The 19,436-nt window shown below is 37.4% G+C and overlaps 1 protein-coding gene across 1 annotated transcript in view; it reads left to right on the top strand.

Annotated features, from left to right (window-relative positions):
• The first annotated feature begins 4,110 nt into the window (after positions 1 to 4,110).
• LOC107284487 (cytochrome P450 4B1) overlaps positions 4,111 to 19,436 on the top strand; it is a 21,099-nt gene continuing 5,773 nt past the window's right edge. The window contains exons 1-8 of the mRNA XM_015812551.1: positions 4,111 to 4,454; positions 7,063 to 7,207; positions 8,178 to 8,222; positions 11,716 to 11,843; positions 12,283 to 12,407; positions 13,211 to 13,362; positions 15,881 to 15,987; positions 18,570 to 18,760. Coding sequence (XP_015668037.1) covers positions 4,296 to 4,454; positions 7,063 to 7,207; positions 8,178 to 8,222; positions 11,716 to 11,843; positions 12,283 to 12,407; positions 13,211 to 13,362; positions 15,881 to 15,987; positions 18,570 to 18,760 — 1,052 coding nt within the window. The 5' untranslated portion in view covers positions 4,111 to 4,295. The remainder of the gene's footprint in view (positions 4,455 to 7,062; positions 7,208 to 8,177; positions 8,223 to 11,715; positions 11,844 to 12,282; positions 12,408 to 13,210; positions 13,363 to 15,880; positions 15,988 to 18,569; positions 18,761 to 19,436) is intronic.

Here is a 19,436-nt window from a genome sequence, read left to right as displayed (position 1 = left end):
AGAAAAGAGTAAAGAAACATTAAAAAATAACATACTACTTAAAATATATATCCCTCCTAAGCTAATATGTATTTATTTCCTAAATGTCTTATTCTTTTTAACCATAATTGAAAATATGTTTAATCTTTAAACATTCCATTTAATACATCTAGTCATCCATTCTAGTCCTTTAACTCTTAATCAAAACATTTTTATCCATTATAATTTTCTTAAATTCAATCACATTTAAATATCTAAAACATTTCCTTTATCTAAGTCATTTCAACTTTTTTATATTACTCATATCAAGAAAGAGAACAAAAAAGGGAAAAAAGCATACTAAATTATATTTAGAGAATTCATTCCTCTTAGAGTGACATATATATTCCAAAACCTTTCTATTTCTTTAACCATATTCAAACAAATGTTTCTTTTTTAAGTATTCTCTCTGCTAAGTCCCATCATCTATTTTCTTAGTTTCCACTTTAGTCTTTTTCTTTTGCCCAGTGTCTTTCTTAATCAATGTATTTTGCTGAATCAAAACGTTTTTCCATATTTCGTAAATGTTGCGGTAGATATAAAACAGTGGTTCTCAACCTTTTTAATGCCGTGACCCCAACCGGTCGTAAGTCGAGGACTAAACCGGTCGTAAGTCGAGGACTAAACCGGTCGTAAGTCGAGGACTACCCAACCGGTCGTAGGTCGAGGACTTTCCCTGCCCAGGAGCACCGCGCATGCGTGGTTCCGCCCCCTGCGCCGGCCGAGGCGTAGCTGGCAAGTGGCAGAGACAGAGCAGGCCGACCACCAGCTGGCCCAGCCCAAGGGAGGTAAGGCACCCGCCGGAAAAGGGGAAAAAAATGGTGGGCAAAAAAAATGGTGGACAAAAAAATGGCAGACAGCCTTGCTTGGCGACCCTCATGAAATGGTCGATCGACCCCAAATGGGGTCCCGACCCACAGGTTGAGAACCACTGATATAAAAAGTAAATTAGGAGAAGTGTCTTTGTACGTCCCGTTCTGTCTTTCCTTGTTTGTTGAAAATCTTTTTCTTTTTCTTTCTCTCTGCTTCTCTTATCATTTCCTTTCTCTCCAATGTTCCTGACATCTTTACAGTCCATTTTATCCGGTCTATTTTCTTGTCCTGAGATTTATTTTGTAGTCTTAAGGGATAAGTTGTTTTTTCCAATTCTTGTGAATTTTTTTCCACTAGGATTAAATCATGTTTCCTTGTTTTGTTAAGTTCCATCTTTAAGTCTCTATTCTTCATTCTATATCCATTTATCTGTTTTATCTGATCCTTCTCTGTTGTTGTTTTCTGGGAATTTTTTTTGTTGTAGAGTTAACTTGGAAATAGATTGATTTATATTTTCAAAGTTGTTTTGGATTTCTTTGTGATTTAAAGTCATTGTTGTTTGAATTAGACTTCCAGTTTTGCGCGGTAGCGACCGGTCGGGCTTGCGGATTCTCCACACCCTCGTGGCTAATTTTGCACTGCCTGGGGACCCTAAATGGGTCTAAGTCGCCCAGGAGAGGCAACGAAGAAAGAAGGGTGCTCCAGCGATTCTGGAACAGCAGCGGCCATTTTGTTTGACTTGGGGAAAGCCTTCTAACCCAACAGGAGAAAGGCTGGCCGTACTGCATCGACCAGCCCGAGCTACTTGTAACCGAAGTCTCAAAGCACTAACCAGCACAACTGTGAACAGCATGCTTGAATTTGATCTTCTCTTTTCTATTTTACATTTAATTTCCTGGAAAAGATCCCCAAGAAGCAAAATACCTCCAAAAGGGAAGGAGGAGGATTAATCTTTTTTGATGGAAGCGGCGAATTAATCTTTTTATGGAGGATCAAAATATACGGAAGTGAAATAAATATAAAACCTGAAACTTAAAACTTAAATCTGGATAAATCTAAAATTGTTTTAATGGTTAAGACTCTCATTTCAAAGTTAATTGTTAATTTTGGAAATTGAAAAACAAATAGTTGCTGACGCCTAGTGGCAGATGAAGACTATGACAGCTATGACTTTAATATAAGACTTGGCAAAATCTGGGAAAAGCTAATCTGTGTCTGTGACCTTCAAAGCTTTAACAACAAAGAACAGCTGTGAAAAAAAGATAATAATCTGGGCTATAAACAAAGAGAGAATTATAAATTTTAGGAAAAATGTTTTTTGAACTATTTGGATTACAAATATCTATCTAATTGGGACTCTAAAGCCATTTACAGAGAAAAGAAAGGAAGAGGAAAACTCAAATTCTTGGCTATCATGGATCAGAGACATGTAGAAAGAACATATCAAGAAAACATAAATACGTCACAGGAGAAGACATATAGTATACTGCAAAAAAGTCTTACAGTGTAGTTGCAAGCTTCTGAATTCATCCAAACTCTCCAGAAGGATGGTTGGAAATTCAGAAAAGTGAGGATAATGTGGTTTTTTAAATTACTATATCAAAGAATGTAAACTGGTAGGAATGTAGTTCAAACATGAGCCACATTTTGCCTCCTCCTTTCCCCATGATCCTTTCTACCGGTAATAGCTTGTTAGTTGAAGTTTTGTATCTGAAAAATTTGTATTGCCTTAATAAAGCTGTGGCTTCCATCTCAAAAATCTAACAACCTAGTTAGAACTCAGGAGATTACAAGGAAATCTCATGATTGTAGATTAGACAAGGAACTTGAAAACCCACCCAAGAACAGACTGGCAAATTATTTTTACTAAGAAGCACATTGTTATGTTGTTATTAAGACCAGAAAAAAACTTGGCTTCATTAAAGAGCCAGCTAGCTCTGCCAGCTGAGATATTGACTCAAAAAATTCTTAGACAGTCCTCAAGTTTTTTTTAACTTTGCAAAATAACTTTTCGCCCTTATGAGTATATGAAATATACTGCATAGAAAATTCTGCAGATTTTCCATGCAGTATCAGTTCCTGATTGGCTATGAGGAAACTCTTTCAGAAGTAAAATAGATCCTAGTCTTAGCTTTACAAAAAGACTTAAGTCATATTTTTAAAAGCCTTTGGTTTAGGCTTATTCACCACTACTTTATGCCAATCCAGCAGCATGATGGAGGTGGGGGAATGTAAAAAAATGTTGAGATGAACAAAATTATACAGCTGAAGCCTTGCCACTTTTAAGTACGCTGAGGAGACACATCCAAAGGGGACAAGGCTTTGATTGTGTGTCCATAACTACCATCTTAAACCTTTATGATTGTCACTACCTGGAGAATCCCTATGCCCAATACACACATGTGCTTTTACAATAGCCAGAGTTCTGGCTGAGTGATTCAATGGCACTCCTAGATAGCTCATTCATATCCATGACTTTTTGAGGAAATTAAGTCTACAGCACATATTCTTTGCTGTTGCCCTTTTATTTAAATTGATGTAAAAATAATCGTACGTTTTCATTTGTATCTTATTCTTCTAATCTTAACAGACACATTAGAGATAACCTCCAAGAGAGCAGATAACTTTTGCTCTCTTGTTAATGCTATTCATTATTTTGTCATACTTCTTGTTTCTTGTTTGCCCATCACTCATTTTAAAACCATTTTCCCACCATGGGCATAGTCACTAATAGCTGTGATCATGACATTGGTATATAAATATGCAGAGGAAATTATTAATTACTATTTGATAACCTCCACCCTAACTAACGCATTTGCTGGGAAGTGGGGTGGAAGCACGAAACATTGAAATAAGTGTATGTAATCAATTGGTGAGTGAAACTCACTGGCAGGCAAAGAAATTGGATAAACAAAAAAGGAGCAAGAGCCGCGGTTTCATCATGCTGATTAATACATATTAACAAAACTGCAGAGTACTGTTTTACAGAGCAACCCTGGTTTAGGGACTGGGTTCTTTGTGTCAGAGCCCTGATAGACCGACGCGTAGGGAAAAGGATGCAGAAGTAAATTGCTCTACCGATCCAGCCATATTAACTTATTTATATCACCGCTATTCTCTCCACGTTCACTTTGAAGACGGGTTGAATATGACATAATCCCCCGCCCGAGGCTTCCTTTCTTAGCTGTATTGCAAAGACATCCCTTTTCACGGAAGATGCGCCCCGAGCTTTTCTTTCGTAAGCTCGTTAGGCAAGGAAACTTGCCTTTCCACACATTCCAGTTCCACTGACTTCCGGGGAAGCATCGCCTTGCACTTTCTCTCCTTTGCCAGCTCTTCATCGAGGCCGTGAAGAATTCACAACGAGCTTCGCTCCTTGTAGCTTTCTCTCCTTGGAAGAAGCCATTTTCGTCATCCGGGCGGGCAGCCCTTTCTCCCGAGCCCGGGTTGCCCTTTATTTTGCGATGGATCTTTCGCGGATTTGGCATCTGGTTGCCGTGTTTTGCTTGACCTACGTGCTGATCAAAATTATCCAGCTGCATCGTCGAAGACAGGTGCTGCTGAAAGCTTTGAACAATTATGCCGGTCCCCCTCCCCATTGGCTTTACGGTCATGTGCATGAGGTAAGGGTTGACTGGAAGGCTGGGAGGGTTTATTCCCTTTTTAAATGAGAGGCTGTGAAAATGTGTAGTACTGCTATCTTAGGCCCCATTACAGATGGGTCTTTGACTTACAACAGTTCACTTAGTGACCGTTCAAAGTTACAAGGGCACTGAAAAAAGTGATTTATGATCGTTTTTTCACACTTTGGCCATATGATCAAAATTCAGACACTTGGCAACTGACTCATATTTATGACGGTTGCAATGTCCTGGGGTTATGTGATCGCCTTTTGCGACCTTCTTATAAGCAAAGTTAATGGGGAAGCCAGATTTACTTAACAACTGTGTTATTAACAACTGCAATGATTCACTTAACTGTGGCAAGAAAGCTCGTAAAAATGGGGCAAATTCACTTAACAAATCTTTCACTTAGCAACAAAAATGTTGGGCTCAATTATGGTCGTAAGTCAAAGACTACCTGTATAAGCAGGAGCATGTCAGAGTCTCTTAGCCAATTCCAGTGGAGACTCAGGAAAGTTTTAGGGGCTGCAGTTTAGATATTATGAATCTCATATTGTTTAGTATTTTCTAGCGAGAAAATGATTTATTAAACTGTGCTGTTTCTTCCTAGTGTCACTGTGGGTATGTGTTTTACAGTACTTAAATTAATGAGAAAGGCAATTGGAAAAGAAAGGGTAACTATTTGCTTAGAGCTAGCACAAAGGTTGAGTAAAGATTGTGCAAAAGTAAAACTCACGCAGCCTATAATTAACCCACAGTCCTGACCCCAAGCGGGTCATGGAAGGCAATGTCCAAGTCGCAGACAGGGAAGGGAGCATAACTATTCCTGAGCAGCATCCCCAGTCTTGTCTCCATGATGCCGTAGATTGTCCCTGCAGGAAAGTATATGTACAAAACAGGCAGCCTCATTAGAAGGTTGGGGTGAGATGGAGGTAATACCTTGAGGTCATATCCTTAAAAAAAACATTAATAAGCCATCTCCATGCCAGGGAAGGCAGGACTTGAGTCATAGATTTATGGCCATATTAATTAAGAATTCTAGAGAGGGAGGTGTAGTAAACAGGAAGTACTCTATATTGTTAGTGCTGTTATTTTCCTTCCACAACCCATTTAATATATTTTATGGTTCATGTTCCTTATGCAGCCAAGGTTTGCATGGTTATGTTGCCTTGTCAACAGAACTTTGACTTAGTATTATATGCAAGTCAGACAGTCCATAGTACAAATCAGTTATGAATTATAATACTCCCTGAATGACATTGGGTCAGTTAACAGCTACCCAACGTCTTTCCTGGACTTACTTTGCAAAAAAAAAAATGGAGAAAATCCATTTGTGTGGTCACTAAGAAGTTGATACCAACTTCATGGCATATAATCAATAAAAAACCTCAACATTGTAGTTCATAAGCAAAATATTCATCCAGTGCACAAAGCCAACATCAAACAAACATCATTATGCCAAATGTGCCAACTTTGGCAGAATCAAGGAAGCAAGAACAGCAACACAGATTTCACTAAGATATCTTAATGGGGTAAATCTTGGAAACTGAAATTCCTCAGCCTCATTTATAGGGAGTTTATTAAGGCAGAATCTCTTTGAACGATCTTAAAAGACTGCTGCCCATATTTATGTTCACTTGGGCTAAGATCATGTTTATACTTGTTTATGTCTGCCGTTGTATTTTCTTTTCCAGCCTCCCTACAACCACTCATAGAAAGTAAGTAGCACAGCCCAGTTTCCTATCACAAGGTGGATGACAGTAAAATCTGTTTTTCTCCTCCTAGTGTTCTGGCCACTTGGTTTTCAAATAAACAATTAAAATGGGTTGCCTATATTCCCTTGCATTCCATTTGTGGCCAGCAAAGCCTCAAGTGCAGGCAAGAGAAATGGTCATTGCTATCACTATATCTGTAATCTGAAACTTTCTTCATATTTTGATCAGGAGCAAAAGGCTGAGTTTCTCCTTTCTGGCTGCATTCATACATTGCTCTGAACCTTAACATTATTTACTTTGATTTTGGGCTAGTCTGATTTGCAGTCCCAATTTGTATATTTGTTCAACCGATTGCACAGAGCTCCAGATTATTTTCAGAACGCAGCAAGATTTTTCAAATGTCCGCTTTGTTTCACATCTTGTATTATGCTGGATTGACATAGAGCAATATCTGACATTCTCAGCTAAAAAGTGGCCTACAAGAATAGAAATTAAGTTTCCAAGATGCATGAGACCCTAAAAGGCTCAGTTGAGGTGCATCTCTTCCAGACGTTGCAAGTAAATATTAACGTTTAATGTGATCAAAATTATGTAACACAGAGTACAATAATAATAATAATAATAACAACAACAACAACAACAACAACTCTATTTTGTTCATTTCACATTTCGTTAATGAAATTAAATGTAAATAACATTTTATTTTATTTGGCTTCACACACTTTTTGTCCTGGCTCCACCTGCTTTTAGGGGAGGGGGTCCTGATAGGCTACTTAAAGGGCAAGGGAAGTCTTTGGCCTGGGAAAAAAAATTAAAAACACCAAATAGCTCATTAAAATATTTTATCAAATATCACCTTTTCTTGTTTTCTTCTTTATCTTGCATCAATACAGTTTTCATCTGTTTCTGCAGTTTACAGAAAAGTAGAGAAATGGAGTTGTCTGTATCCATTTGCCTTTCCTTTGTGGTTTGGCAGGTTCATTGCATGTTTGAATATAACACATCCTGATTATGCAAAAACAATACTTGCTCGAACGGGTAAGAGACAAAACAGTCTTAATTAATCAGTTGTAATTAATATTTCAGTGCAGATGTACATTAACCAGTCAGTAATAAGGGAAGTATATATACACATTTATGACTCCAACCACAACCGCTGTCGATTGTGGTACAGTTGCAGATTGCATACACAAATGTCATGTCCAATTATCTACCCATAAGAAAAATAAAAGCCAGTTTTTCTTATGCATTTAAAGATTTGCATAAATATTTATATACATAAATAACATATTCTCTTACTTGATGAATGGGTTTTACATTGTAATAGTTTTGAGGTATATATACCAATGGCCTGGCTAACATTGAAGTAGTAACTGGCAAGGGAATATTAAATGGGAAGTTGCAAACTGGCTGTTACAGGAAAAAAAATAAGAAAGTAAGGATATATATGTATTATGCCCATATTTTAATGTATAATATTCTTTATGAGTTCTTTATCCACAAACATAACCAGGAATTATCTAGTTATTATTTCCGTACTACAGTGATGGCGAACCTTTTAGAGACCGAGTGCCCAAACTGCACCCAAAACCCACTTATGCATCGTCAGGTGCTGGGTGGGTGTGGCCCATTGGGTGGGCGTGGCTGCGGTGGTAACAGCAGACTGGGTGGGACTAAAAAGTTCAATCAATCAATTCCAACTTTGCAAGATCTTTTTTTTTCCCACGAGAAGTTGAAATTGATTGATTGAACCTTTTTTTTTTGTACACGGCGGCGGAGGCCTAAAGCGAAAAGGTTTTATAAAACCCAGCTGAAGGCCTAGGACTGGGGCGACGGCACACATGCCCACAGAGAGGGCTCTGAGTGCCGCCTCTGGCACCCGTGCCATAGGTTCGCCACCACTGCCTTAGTAGATATTTTTCTCAGAAATTTTTGTATTTTTCTCCAATCACAGCCTAGGGTAATTAATTAATCTATAGGATTTTATTTCTTTTTTCTCTTGTTTTAGAGCCAAAAGATAATTTTGGTTATCGGAACATAATTCCATGGATTGGTATGTATATTCCAGTTCTCCATGATGAAGAACAATTGATCAGTTAGTGCAGATAAAATTGCTTATAATTTTATTCTAAAGAATCCCCCTTAGGAGTTTTACATTGTCAAACTTTTGTCATAGCTACTTCATAACTAAAGAAAGACAATCTTTACCTTTATTTTGTTTGCTTATTTTAATTTCCATATGCTTCCACTTCTCTGGAAATGTGTATTGATTATATATAATAATCAAACAGACAAAATACATTATGATGGAGAACTGAGTCCGTATGTTATTTAATATAATGATTTCTGAAAAATATACATGAAATGTATTAAGTATTCTCCAGTAATAATATTCCAAATAGGTTGTATAAGCATGTATTATTACTATTGTATTATTGTGCCATCACTTCCAGTATCCCCATGATTTATAGAGGGAGTTGAAAAGGGTCAAAAGATGTCTAGAGGGTTACTGGAAGTAGAAGTGTACAGTAAGTAAATAAATAAACAATTTACATTAGAAATTGAGATTCACATAGAAGCTTTAAATTTTAGCAAGACTTTTATTTTGCGAGAAGAAGAAAAAACCCTCTGGGTTGGTAGGTTTTTTTTAAATTGATTTTTATGGGTAATGTATTGATTTGCAGTGCCATCAAAGTAAAAAATCATCAGGTTGGACAGAGAATTGCATAAACATATTCAGAAAGGGTAATGTTTACATTACAATACTCCAGTCTACCCACTGTGCCTGTTCAGGCACACACTTCCCTGCAGGTGCCACAGATTGGCTGAGTAAGACAAGGCCTTCAGATTTATTTATCCTGCTAACTTGTATGTAATGCATTCTTCTATTGACTACTGAAGTCCTGGAATTAAAATGGATAAAAGTACCATTTTCTCTGGGAAAGCATAAAAAGCATCCCATGTAGATGTTTATGGAGGAGGAATCTTCAGAGGTCAGTGTCTTGCCAACACTGCTGTGCCACCCTTGCCATCTAATCACTGGGCTCTGGATCTCCTAGCATAAAGAGATATGATCATGGGAGGAACATCCAATGGTTATTAATCCCTGTCTTCCCTGCCTACTCTTCTTCATACCAATCAGTGCATTTAATGCTCGCCAATGGGCCTCCATGAATCTGATGAAGATGATTTTAAGTACTGTCCCAAAGGTGCTTTCTCCAAAAGGCAGAAGCTGAAACTGGTGGTTCTTTATGTACTTGATGTATGTACAAAGAAATGAGAAAAAACTGAGATTTCAAACTTCATTACAACTGAGTCTATAGTAAGAACATTTACTATAACCATAAACTGAGATATATTATATAATGCGGGTATAAAAAGAATCTTCTTCTTGGATGAGAAGTGAAATGTTTTCAAAGGAAAAAAAACCAAGAAAGTCCAGTTGCTTTTTGGAAAAAGTACCTTTGGGACAACATGACCTGGATGACTGAGAATCTCAATAGACATTTTAAATACTGGTTTTTGCAAAACAATTTTCTCCAAAAGAACTTTGCCCTTCACGATCTTCAGACTCTCTTGATAAATCACTCTGCAAAAACAACATGGAAGAAAGATATGTCAACACGTCTGTGTGGATGAACCATTAGAGCACAGTACTGCATTTCAAGTTTTAATTATTATGCTGTACAATATTTCTGATGCAATGCAATGAAAGTTGACAACCAGGTATAGTGATCATAGAATGTATACCCAAGGAGGAAATAAATAGGCCATCTAGTCCAACTGTCTGCTCATTGTTGGAACCCATTAAACCATCCCTGATAAATGTCTACCCATCACTTGTTTGAAAACCTCCCATAAAGAAACACGCAAAGGAGAAAACATTTATAAGGCAAAGGATAAATCTGAAGAAAATACTTATGAAGAATGCTCAGGTTAACCAATCAGCTACCAAATAAAGTAGAAAGGTAATATGAGTCACGAAAAGCACAGAGAGTAAGGACTTTTGATCCCCACATTACATAATGTATCTCAGTTATGCTTTATGGTTTATGGCTATAGTAAATGTTCTTACTATAGACTCAGTTGTAATGAAGTTTGAAATCTCAGTTCTCTCTCATTGCTTTGTATGTACATCAGGTGCATAAAGCACCACTTACCTGGTTCAAAATTAATGAAATACAATAGTTGTGGAAATGGAGTTTCATTGCTACTATAAACTATACCATGGATATAATTTACTTGGACTTCAGTAAGGCATTTGACAAAGTAGACCACAACCTACTACTTGATAAGATAGAAAAATGTGGGTTAGACAGCATCACTACCAGATGGATTCGTAGCTGGCTGACCAGCTGTACTCAGCGTGTAATCCTCAATGGAACCACATCTACATGGAGGGAAGTGTGTAGTGGGGTGCCCCAGGGCTCTGTTCTGGGCCCAGTGCTCTTCAACATCTTCATCAACGATTTGGATGAGGGGATAGATGGGGAACTCATCAAATTTGCAGATGACACCAAGCTGGCAGGAATAGCCAACACTCCAGAAGACAGGCTTAGGATACAGGAGGACCTGGACAGACTTGAATATTGGGCACAATCAAACAAAATGAAATTCAATGGTGAAAAAAGTAAGGTTCTACATTTAGGCAAGAAAAATCAAATGCACAGGTATAGTTTAGGAGGTACCTTGCTCAATAGTAGTAACTGTGAAAGGGATCTCGGAGTCCTAGTGGACAATCACTTAAATATGAGCCAGCAGTGTGCTGCAGCTGCCAAAAAAGCCAACACAGTGCTAGGCTGCATTAACAGAGGGATAGAATCAAGATCACGTAAAATGTTAATACCACTCTACAATGCCTTGGTAAAGCCACACTTGGAATACTGTATCCAGTTTTGGTCATCACAATGTAAAAAAGATGTTGAGACTCTAGAAAGAGTACAGAGAAGAGCAACAAAGATGATTAGGGGACTGGAGGCTAAAACATATAAGGAACGGTTGCTGGAATTGGGTATGTCTAGTTTAACGAAGAGAAGGATGAGGGGGGACATGATACCAGTGTTCCAATATCTCAGGGGCTGCCACAAAGAAGAGGGAGTCAAGCTATTCTCCAAAGCACATGAAGGCAAGACAAGAGGCAATGGATGGAAACTAACCAAAGAGAGAAGCAACCTAGAACTAAGGAGAAACTTCCTGATAGAACAATTAATCAGTGGAACAACCTACCTCCAGAAGCTGTGAATGCTCCAACACTGGAAGTCTTTAAGAAGAGATTGGACAGCCATTTGTCTGAAATGGTATAGGGTTTCCTGCCTGAGCAGGGGGTTGGACTAGATGACCTCCAAGGTCCCTTCCAACTTTATTATTATTATTATTATTATTATTATTAGAGATTATCTAAATGTAACAAGAATTTGTATAGAGCTGTTTATTTTTTATTTTTTTTCATCCTGTCTTTATTATAAGTAATGCAAGATGCCAAACATATATAATACTCCTTCCTTCTCCTGTTTTCCTATTTGATGTGAAGTGTCTATTTCCTTCAGGGAAAGGTTTATTGGTCCTGCATGGACCCAAATGGGCACAACATCGAAAATTGCTAACTCCAGGTTTCCACTTCAGTGTATTAAAGCCATATGTGCCCCTGATTGCAGACTCTACAAAGGTGATGTTGGTAAGTGTTAATAATTGATTTATTTAAAAAAATTTCAGCGAATGGTTTACTGGCAGCTGAAATGGTGCATGCATGCACCATTTGTGCATGCCTGTGTGTTTGGCTGCAGAATTCTGGGAGATGAGGTCTCCCATCTTAAAGTTGCCAAGGTTGAGAAACATTGTATTAGACACAGGGGTAGTCAACCTTGGCTCTTTTATGACTCGTGGACTTCAACTTCCAGAATTCCTGAGCCAGCTAAGCTGTATTAGAGAATCAGAAAAGAAATGTAATGAATGTCCCAGAAAAATAATTATTTGAGAAAATTGAGAGGTTATTCTCTTATATGTTAAGAGTAGAAAGATTTATAGAATATACTATATGATAATTTAGTTTTGCTTGTTTTAAGGGGTCCAATGCAACATAATAGCAATAATTCATTTTCCTTCTGTTGATTTAGGATAAATGGGAACTATTGATCAGTCAGGAAAAAACAGTGGAACTCTTTGAACATGTGAGCCTGATGACACTTGATAGCATCATGAAATGTGCCTTTGGTTATAACAGCAACTGTCAAATGTACAAGTTGGTATTGCTTTTCTTTTAACTTTGGTTAACATCTCTTTGGTTAGTAACATATTCAGTAATGATTTAATGGGATTTAAGTAATCCCCATTATAAAATATACCATCCTTGTATTCTGTAACTAATACTTACCCTCCCATATATACAGAATCACAATGGTGCCATTTATACATTTTATAACTGTCCTCTTTATTTAATATGCAACAGTTGCTCTTCTTTTGGAGATTTTGGCAGTGGAATTCAAACCAAATTCCCCAAACCAGGAGTTGACATTTATTTGCAGCCTGTGATGCAGAGTATTCACCCCCTGATTTAGGTTGGCTTGATGGCAATAAAATGCCCTGGGAATTTATACCGTATTAGTTAACGAATAGTCAGAATTGCTTTTAAATAATATCCCTGAAGTATTAATAGATGTACCTTGTATTGTCTATAATACATTACAGCATTATTATCAAACATTATTAATGTTTGCATTGGCTCATGAAAACTAATTGTTAAATTTCTGGAATTTTGAGAAGTGGGTGAGAGCAGAGCATTTAGCAGACTGTTCAGCGGCTAGTGGCAAGATGGCAGCAATAGAGTTGATTGTTAAACATTTATCACTGACTATTGTCCAGAAAGCTGAATGAAAGCTTTAATGACATAAAATAAATTTAATGGTTTATGATATAATTTTATGTAAAATCAGAAGTAAGCTTCACCGAGGTATTTTAGTGCTATTGTTTGAAGACTATAAAGTAGTAACAATATTCACATTTAAAATCCTGAATTTATCCTTTGATTTTCCTGCTGTCCTTTAGGGAAAATTCTTATGTTCAAGCTGTCTTTGAGCTTTGCTTCTTGATATATGCCAGGATGTCCTACATTGTAGGTTTCAGTGATCTTCTATATTGGTTCAGTCCTCATGGATTTCGGTTTCGGAAAGCCTGCCATGTTGCTCACCTTCATACAGGTAATTTTCAACGCTATGGTTTTGGTTTTGGGTGTTCTGGACCCAAAGGAAGGTAAAAATAAAAAATGAACAAAAAAAACAAGCAAATCTTAAACAACTGTTTGAGAAGAAGAAATCATACAGAGTAGGATTTTTGTTCAATACATCATTTTAAGTGTTTCTGTGTAATTTATATTTCATTAGTATGTTGCTGTTTCAGTCTGCATTTTTTAAAATTTTGTAATGCACTTCAGTGAAGAAATCACACAATTGGTGTGCTGTCGCAACCAGGAAAATGACTAATTAAAAAGATTAACATAATGTACAATTTTGCATTTTCTTACAGTGTAAGGCAGGGGTGTCAAACTGCCGGCCCATGGGCCGGACGTGTCATCCGGAAGCCGCACCCACCCCATTGCCGGCAATGGCAAAACTGTCCCGATACGTCTCGCAACGTCACGTGACGTCGCAAGTTTGACATGTCTGGTGTAAGGAGTTACTATAAACAAGCTTAAAAATAGAAATTGGTTGGCATAGTGGCTGGTAGATGTCATCATGGCTGAAAGAAATAAAAATAGAAAAAAAAATTCCATTACATAGAAGATTATTGTGTTGCAATCAGTGAATAAGTAATTTTGACTTTTTTTTGAGTAATTAAAGATGAATACAGTTCTTATCTTAAGTTTAATAAACTCACAACTCGTGGTAGAAAGAAGTAATAGAAAAGGGATGGAAGTTTCTAAAGAAGCACATACTAAAAGCCCCACTGCAAACCATTCCAATATTTTTTTTAAAAAATTGAGGAAGCTGAAGGAACCAATGACAATTTATAAAACATTGAACAAATTCTTGAACACAACAAAGGACACCTAAAAGAATTGCAAAGAGAGACAGCTCATCAAAAAAAAAAAAAAAGGGGGTGCCCAGGTAATATGGACCATCCAGGTCATATTAGGGAAACCTGAAATCTGAAAGGGCTGAGATTGTGCAGAATATAGTTTAACAATAAGAAAATTGAAGCAATACAAGAGCTAATTTGATCTAGTGATTAAGGCACCACTCTCAGGAAACTGAGAATTCTAGTTCATCTTAGGCATGAAAACAAGACCAGTCACTCTCTCTCAACCCAACCCACCTCATAGGATTGATGTTGTTGGAAAAATAGGAGGAAGGAGGGGTATTAGATATGTTCACCACCTTTTTTTATAAAAATAAGAAAAGTGGGATTAAAATAAAGTATACCAGCTATCCAATAAAATGAAAAACTGGTAGCAAGCAACAAAAGGCAGGACTGTTCAGCTCCTATTTTAGCTCAGTTCTTTTCCACCAAGAGGTGAAATTTGTGAAAATGAAAAAAGAGGATTGGGGTTTGTGTTTGGTAGAAACATGGGCATAGATTAGCGATTAATTTTGAATGAGTTAAATCACTGGGTTAGATTTATTTATTTATTTATAATCTGCAAAGTGACTCTGGGCAGCTATATTGTGTGCAAGGGTTCTGAAAGAACTTGCTAACGTTGCTTCATAAATCCTAGAGATCTGAAAAAGTGACAGATTACTGGAGGAGGACAGATGTGGCTATCTTCAAAAAAAGGGGGGAGAAAATAGAATAGAATAGAATAGAATAGAATAGAATAGAATAGAATAGAATAGAATAGAATAGAATAGAATAGAATAGAATAACAGAGTTGGAAGGGACCTTGGAGGTCTGCTCAGGCAGGAAACCTTATACCATTTCAAACAAATGGTTGTCCAATCTCTTCTTAAATCTTCCAGTGCTGGAGCATTCACAGCTTCTGGAGTTGTTCCACTGATTAATTGTTTCTAACTGTTAGGACATTTCTCCTTAGTTCTAGGTTGCTTCTCTCCTTGATCAGTTTCCTTCCATTGCTTCTTGTCCTGCCTTCAGTTGCTTTGGAGAATAGCTTGACTCCCTCTTCTTTGTGGCAACCCCTGAGATATTGGAACAGTAGAGGAAAATCCAGAGGGCTACAGAATCAGACTGATATTAGTATCTGAGAGAGTTATAGAGCAGTTCATGAAGAGGTCAGTCTGAAAAGACCTTTAAAAAGTTGTCATTACAAGAACTCAGCATGAATTTATGGGGAAAAATCTTGCCAGATTAATTTTTTTCATATTGTTGAACAAGTAAAAATCCTAAATGTGACTCAACATTCAATCCACCTTTATCCTGCATCAACAAATGAGTTAAAGAGGGATATAGGAAAGAAGGAACTTAGAGATGACACAGTCTTAGTGTGTTAATGCTGTGAGTAACAGATGCTTTTCATACTGACTGATAACCTGCACAAGTGAGAGGACAACAGAGTCAGAGGGAGGATTCAACAATTGCTTTATCAAGATCTGCGTAGGCATAAACATTGCACTCCTATTTGGCAGTAGATTAGAACAAAGGCGGGAAGGCGTCAACAGTGGCACTGTCAAATTTTATGCCAGCATAATTCTCCACCAACCCAAGCACAAGTGGACAATACTTTACCTCAACATGAGCTATTAACATCAAATATTTCCAATATAGAGAAAGTAATCAAGGAAAGAAAGAAAACTTTGAAGGTTGAGGAAGAACTTCAAAAGATCCAGAATAAGAGGCACTTGGATTTTCTTGACATTCTTCTCTGTGCCAAAGTAAGTACTACAGTGAGGAAAACATTGGTCAGTTAATTATACTTGTTCTGATTATGATTTCTAAATGATTTTAGCATCAGTAGACTTTATATAATCAAATAAGAACCCTGCAATTACAATTTATGCTACAAGTTTTGAAAGTCTCAAAGATAAGTGATATAGGTACAGATATATAATTTCTGAGAGTCTGGGGATTTAAGGTGATACAAGAAACAAGGGTTGTTGTCCTCTTAACTTTTTAGAAAGGGAGATAATAACATGACTGGAAAAGATTGCACCCTCTCCTAAGTTCTATTAATTTCCTTTGAACCTTAGGGGACATATTTGTTTGTTTGTCTCCATTCTACTGTCTAGCATCAAGAAATACATCTGTTCAGGTTGCTGTTTCTACATTGTTTGCCAGGAGAACTTGATTTCTGAGAATATGGACATTATGGAATGTTGGACATATTTGCTGCATTAGGATTATATGCAGCAGCAATGAGCAACAGACTTGGTTTATACCTTATGCAAAGCATAGACTCTATATCTGTAGTAAATACAGTTAGCTGGGGTCACAAATATTCTCTTTTTATAAAGTATTAAAAGTTTTAAGAAGAAGATAAAAACTAATACAAACTAGTAAAAAAAATAAGAAAGAAAAAAGAAAAATCAAAGAGAGAGCTAAAACTACAAGAAAGGGGAAAAAAGAAACAAAGAAAAAAGAAAGAAAAAATACAAAGACATGGCTTCTGGTCTTTACAGCAGTTGTATGTACAATTATAATCTTACCTCTTACTCTAAAGTTATAACATTTGTCTCTTTTTCTATAATCTATCCTGCCTAATAATCAAAATCATACATTTTTTTTCTGTTTTTCATAAAAAGTCCATAAGGGGTTCCAGTCAGCAATAAACATACAGTATATACTGTCTTTTCTGTAATAAAAAGAAAACTCAGTTTGGCCATCTCAACAAGTTCCAACATCTTCCCCAACCATTCCTTATTTACATTGTAGGCATTGCTGAGTCTTTCTATCTTTGCACATACTATAATATCACTGCAGTTTTTATATACATAAACAAAGTTCCATAACTTTTTCCCAACAGTTTGTTCATCGGTCCCAAAAGAAAGACCTTTGGTCTCAATTGTATATTAATTTTAAAATCCTCTGAATCAGTGAAATTGAATCCAAAATTGTATAGCTTTTTAACTCATCCATCAAAAATGTCACTTCTTGTTCTTCACATCTCTGACATGTTTTTGAAGTGTCTTTATACATTCTAGACATTTTTTTCTGGTGACATATACCATCAGTATATCATTTCAAAACATTCTTCAAGTTTATAACAAAGTGTAAATTTTAATTCTTCCAACCACATATTTTCCTATTGTTCCATCTGCATATTATAACGAAAACTTTAGCCCAATTTATATTCTTTCACTTGTTCTTCCATTTCAAATTTCAACAGAAGTTCATACATCTTAGCAATTATATGCATCTCTTTTATCCATAATTCCATTTTAAACTTTGTTTTACCTTTTATTTTTTTAAATCCACCAATTGTCTTCACTCTTTAATAGTAAACAAAAAACATATCCATAAAGGTGCAGATTGTTTGTCAACTTTAATTCTAATTTATTCAAAAGCACTTTCACACAAAAAACTGTCAAAAACTATCCACTTTATTGTTTTGAAACTTTCTTACATCTACTTAAGCTTTTTCTTTTGAAAAATTTTATTAGTTTATCAGAATATAAAATACAAACAAAATGAAAATAATGGAAAACTAATGAATGAAAAAAGGAAAAGAAAAAAGTAAAGGGGAAAAAAGAAAAAAAGTGTTCACTCCTGACTCCCTTTAGCACAGTAGAAGATAATAACACTACTGCCTCAACTTTTTACTTTTACACAGTAATACATAGTAGCCATTTCTATAAAAACATATATAATCAGCAAAACCAAAATCAAAGTTTGATTTTTTCCATCAGAAGCACAAAATCCAGAAGCGATTTCCAAATGGAAACCAAATTTGTTGTTTTCTTTGAATAAAACAATCAATTTAACCATCTCTACTTTTTTTTCTTTTTTGCTGCAGGAAATAATATATATTTCTGTTTGTACTTATCAATCTTTCTAAAGTATCATCTCATTTATATTTTACAACATAATTTATAATATGAATAGTTTTCTGTAGATAATTTTCAAATATGTCTCTAAAATGTGCTTTAGCTATCTTCGTAGCTTCCTCTTGTGATCAAAGATTTTTTTTTTCCTAGCCAATCAGAATTCATAAAAATCAGGGAATTTCAGCCACCCACAACAAAGCATTCCTGCAGTCTACTCATGAGGAACAGCTGTCTGGAGTGCAAGTGGGCTATCTCATGTTCTCTCCTTTATCTGGAAAGACAGCACTGGCTTGAATTTGCCATGTGACCTATGTTCTCTACCACAATGCCATCCCTGCTTCATCAGGGACATCTAGTCTGCCATAGATCCTTACCTGGAAGACAGGACCACAAAATACTGTTAAGTTAGATTCTTATATGAAAAAATGAATTCCTCGATAACATCTTACCAATAAAAGTTTCTCAATCTTTAGGATGAAAATGGCATTGGATTATCTGATGAAGAGGTACGTGCTGAAGTGGACACATTCATGTTTGAAGGTCATGACACAACAGCTAGTGGGATCTCTTGGCTGCTGTATTGCCTTGCACAAAATCCAGAGCATCAGGAAAGATGTAGAGAGGAGATAAAATCCATTCTGGGAGATCGTGGCACAATCGAGTGGTAAGTATTTTTACTGAAGAGATTTCCTATAGGTATTATTTATTCAGTAGGTAGATGTGGAATATTAGTGAATGATATTAAAGTATTGGGTGGTTATACACCAGGGGTAGGCAACCTTGGCTCTTTTATGACTCATGGACTTCAGCTGGCTCAGGAATTCTAGGAGTTGAAGTCCATGAGTCCAGAACGCTGAATCCGCCCGGCGGCCCGCTGGCAGCCGGGCGGAAGAAGATTGGGCCCGGCGGCCTAGATGCGACCCGGCGGCCCGGCGGCCTGGCGGCTCGGCAGTGAGCCCAGCGGCCGGGCGGAAGAAGATCGGGCCCGGTGGCCTAGATGCAGCCCGGCGGCCTGGCGGCCCGGCGACTCGGCAGTGAGCCCAGCCCAAGGACGACCGGTGGGGGTTTGGAGCGGCTCGGAACGGCTCGGGATCGGGCGGCGTTGGAGCCCGGGAGGCGTTGGAGCCCTGGAGGTGCAGCAGCCGAGTGGCCGAGTGGCGGCCGAGCGGCCCGGAGGATTGGCGGCCAGGCGGTCTTGGCGGCCATGGCAGATTGCGACCTGGCGGCCTGGAGGATCCGGATGCGGCCCGGTGGCCTGGAAAACCTGGCCTGGCCGATGGCCTGGAAGGCCTGGAAGACCTGGAGGCGGCTTGGTGGAGGAAGGGTAGGCCTTTCTGGCT

The sequence above is a fragment of the Protobothrops mucrosquamatus genome, unplaced genomic scaffold (genome assembly GCF_001527695.2).
Source record: "Protobothrops mucrosquamatus isolate PMUCROS unplaced genomic scaffold, P.Mucros_1.0 scaffold95, whole genome shotgun sequence".
NCBI classification, from domain to species: Eukaryota; Metazoa; Chordata; class Lepidosauria; order Squamata; family Viperidae; genus Protobothrops; species Protobothrops mucrosquamatus.
The sequence above is the reverse complement of the archived record's forward strand: the minus strand, read 5'-3'. Positions and strand labels throughout refer to the sequence as shown.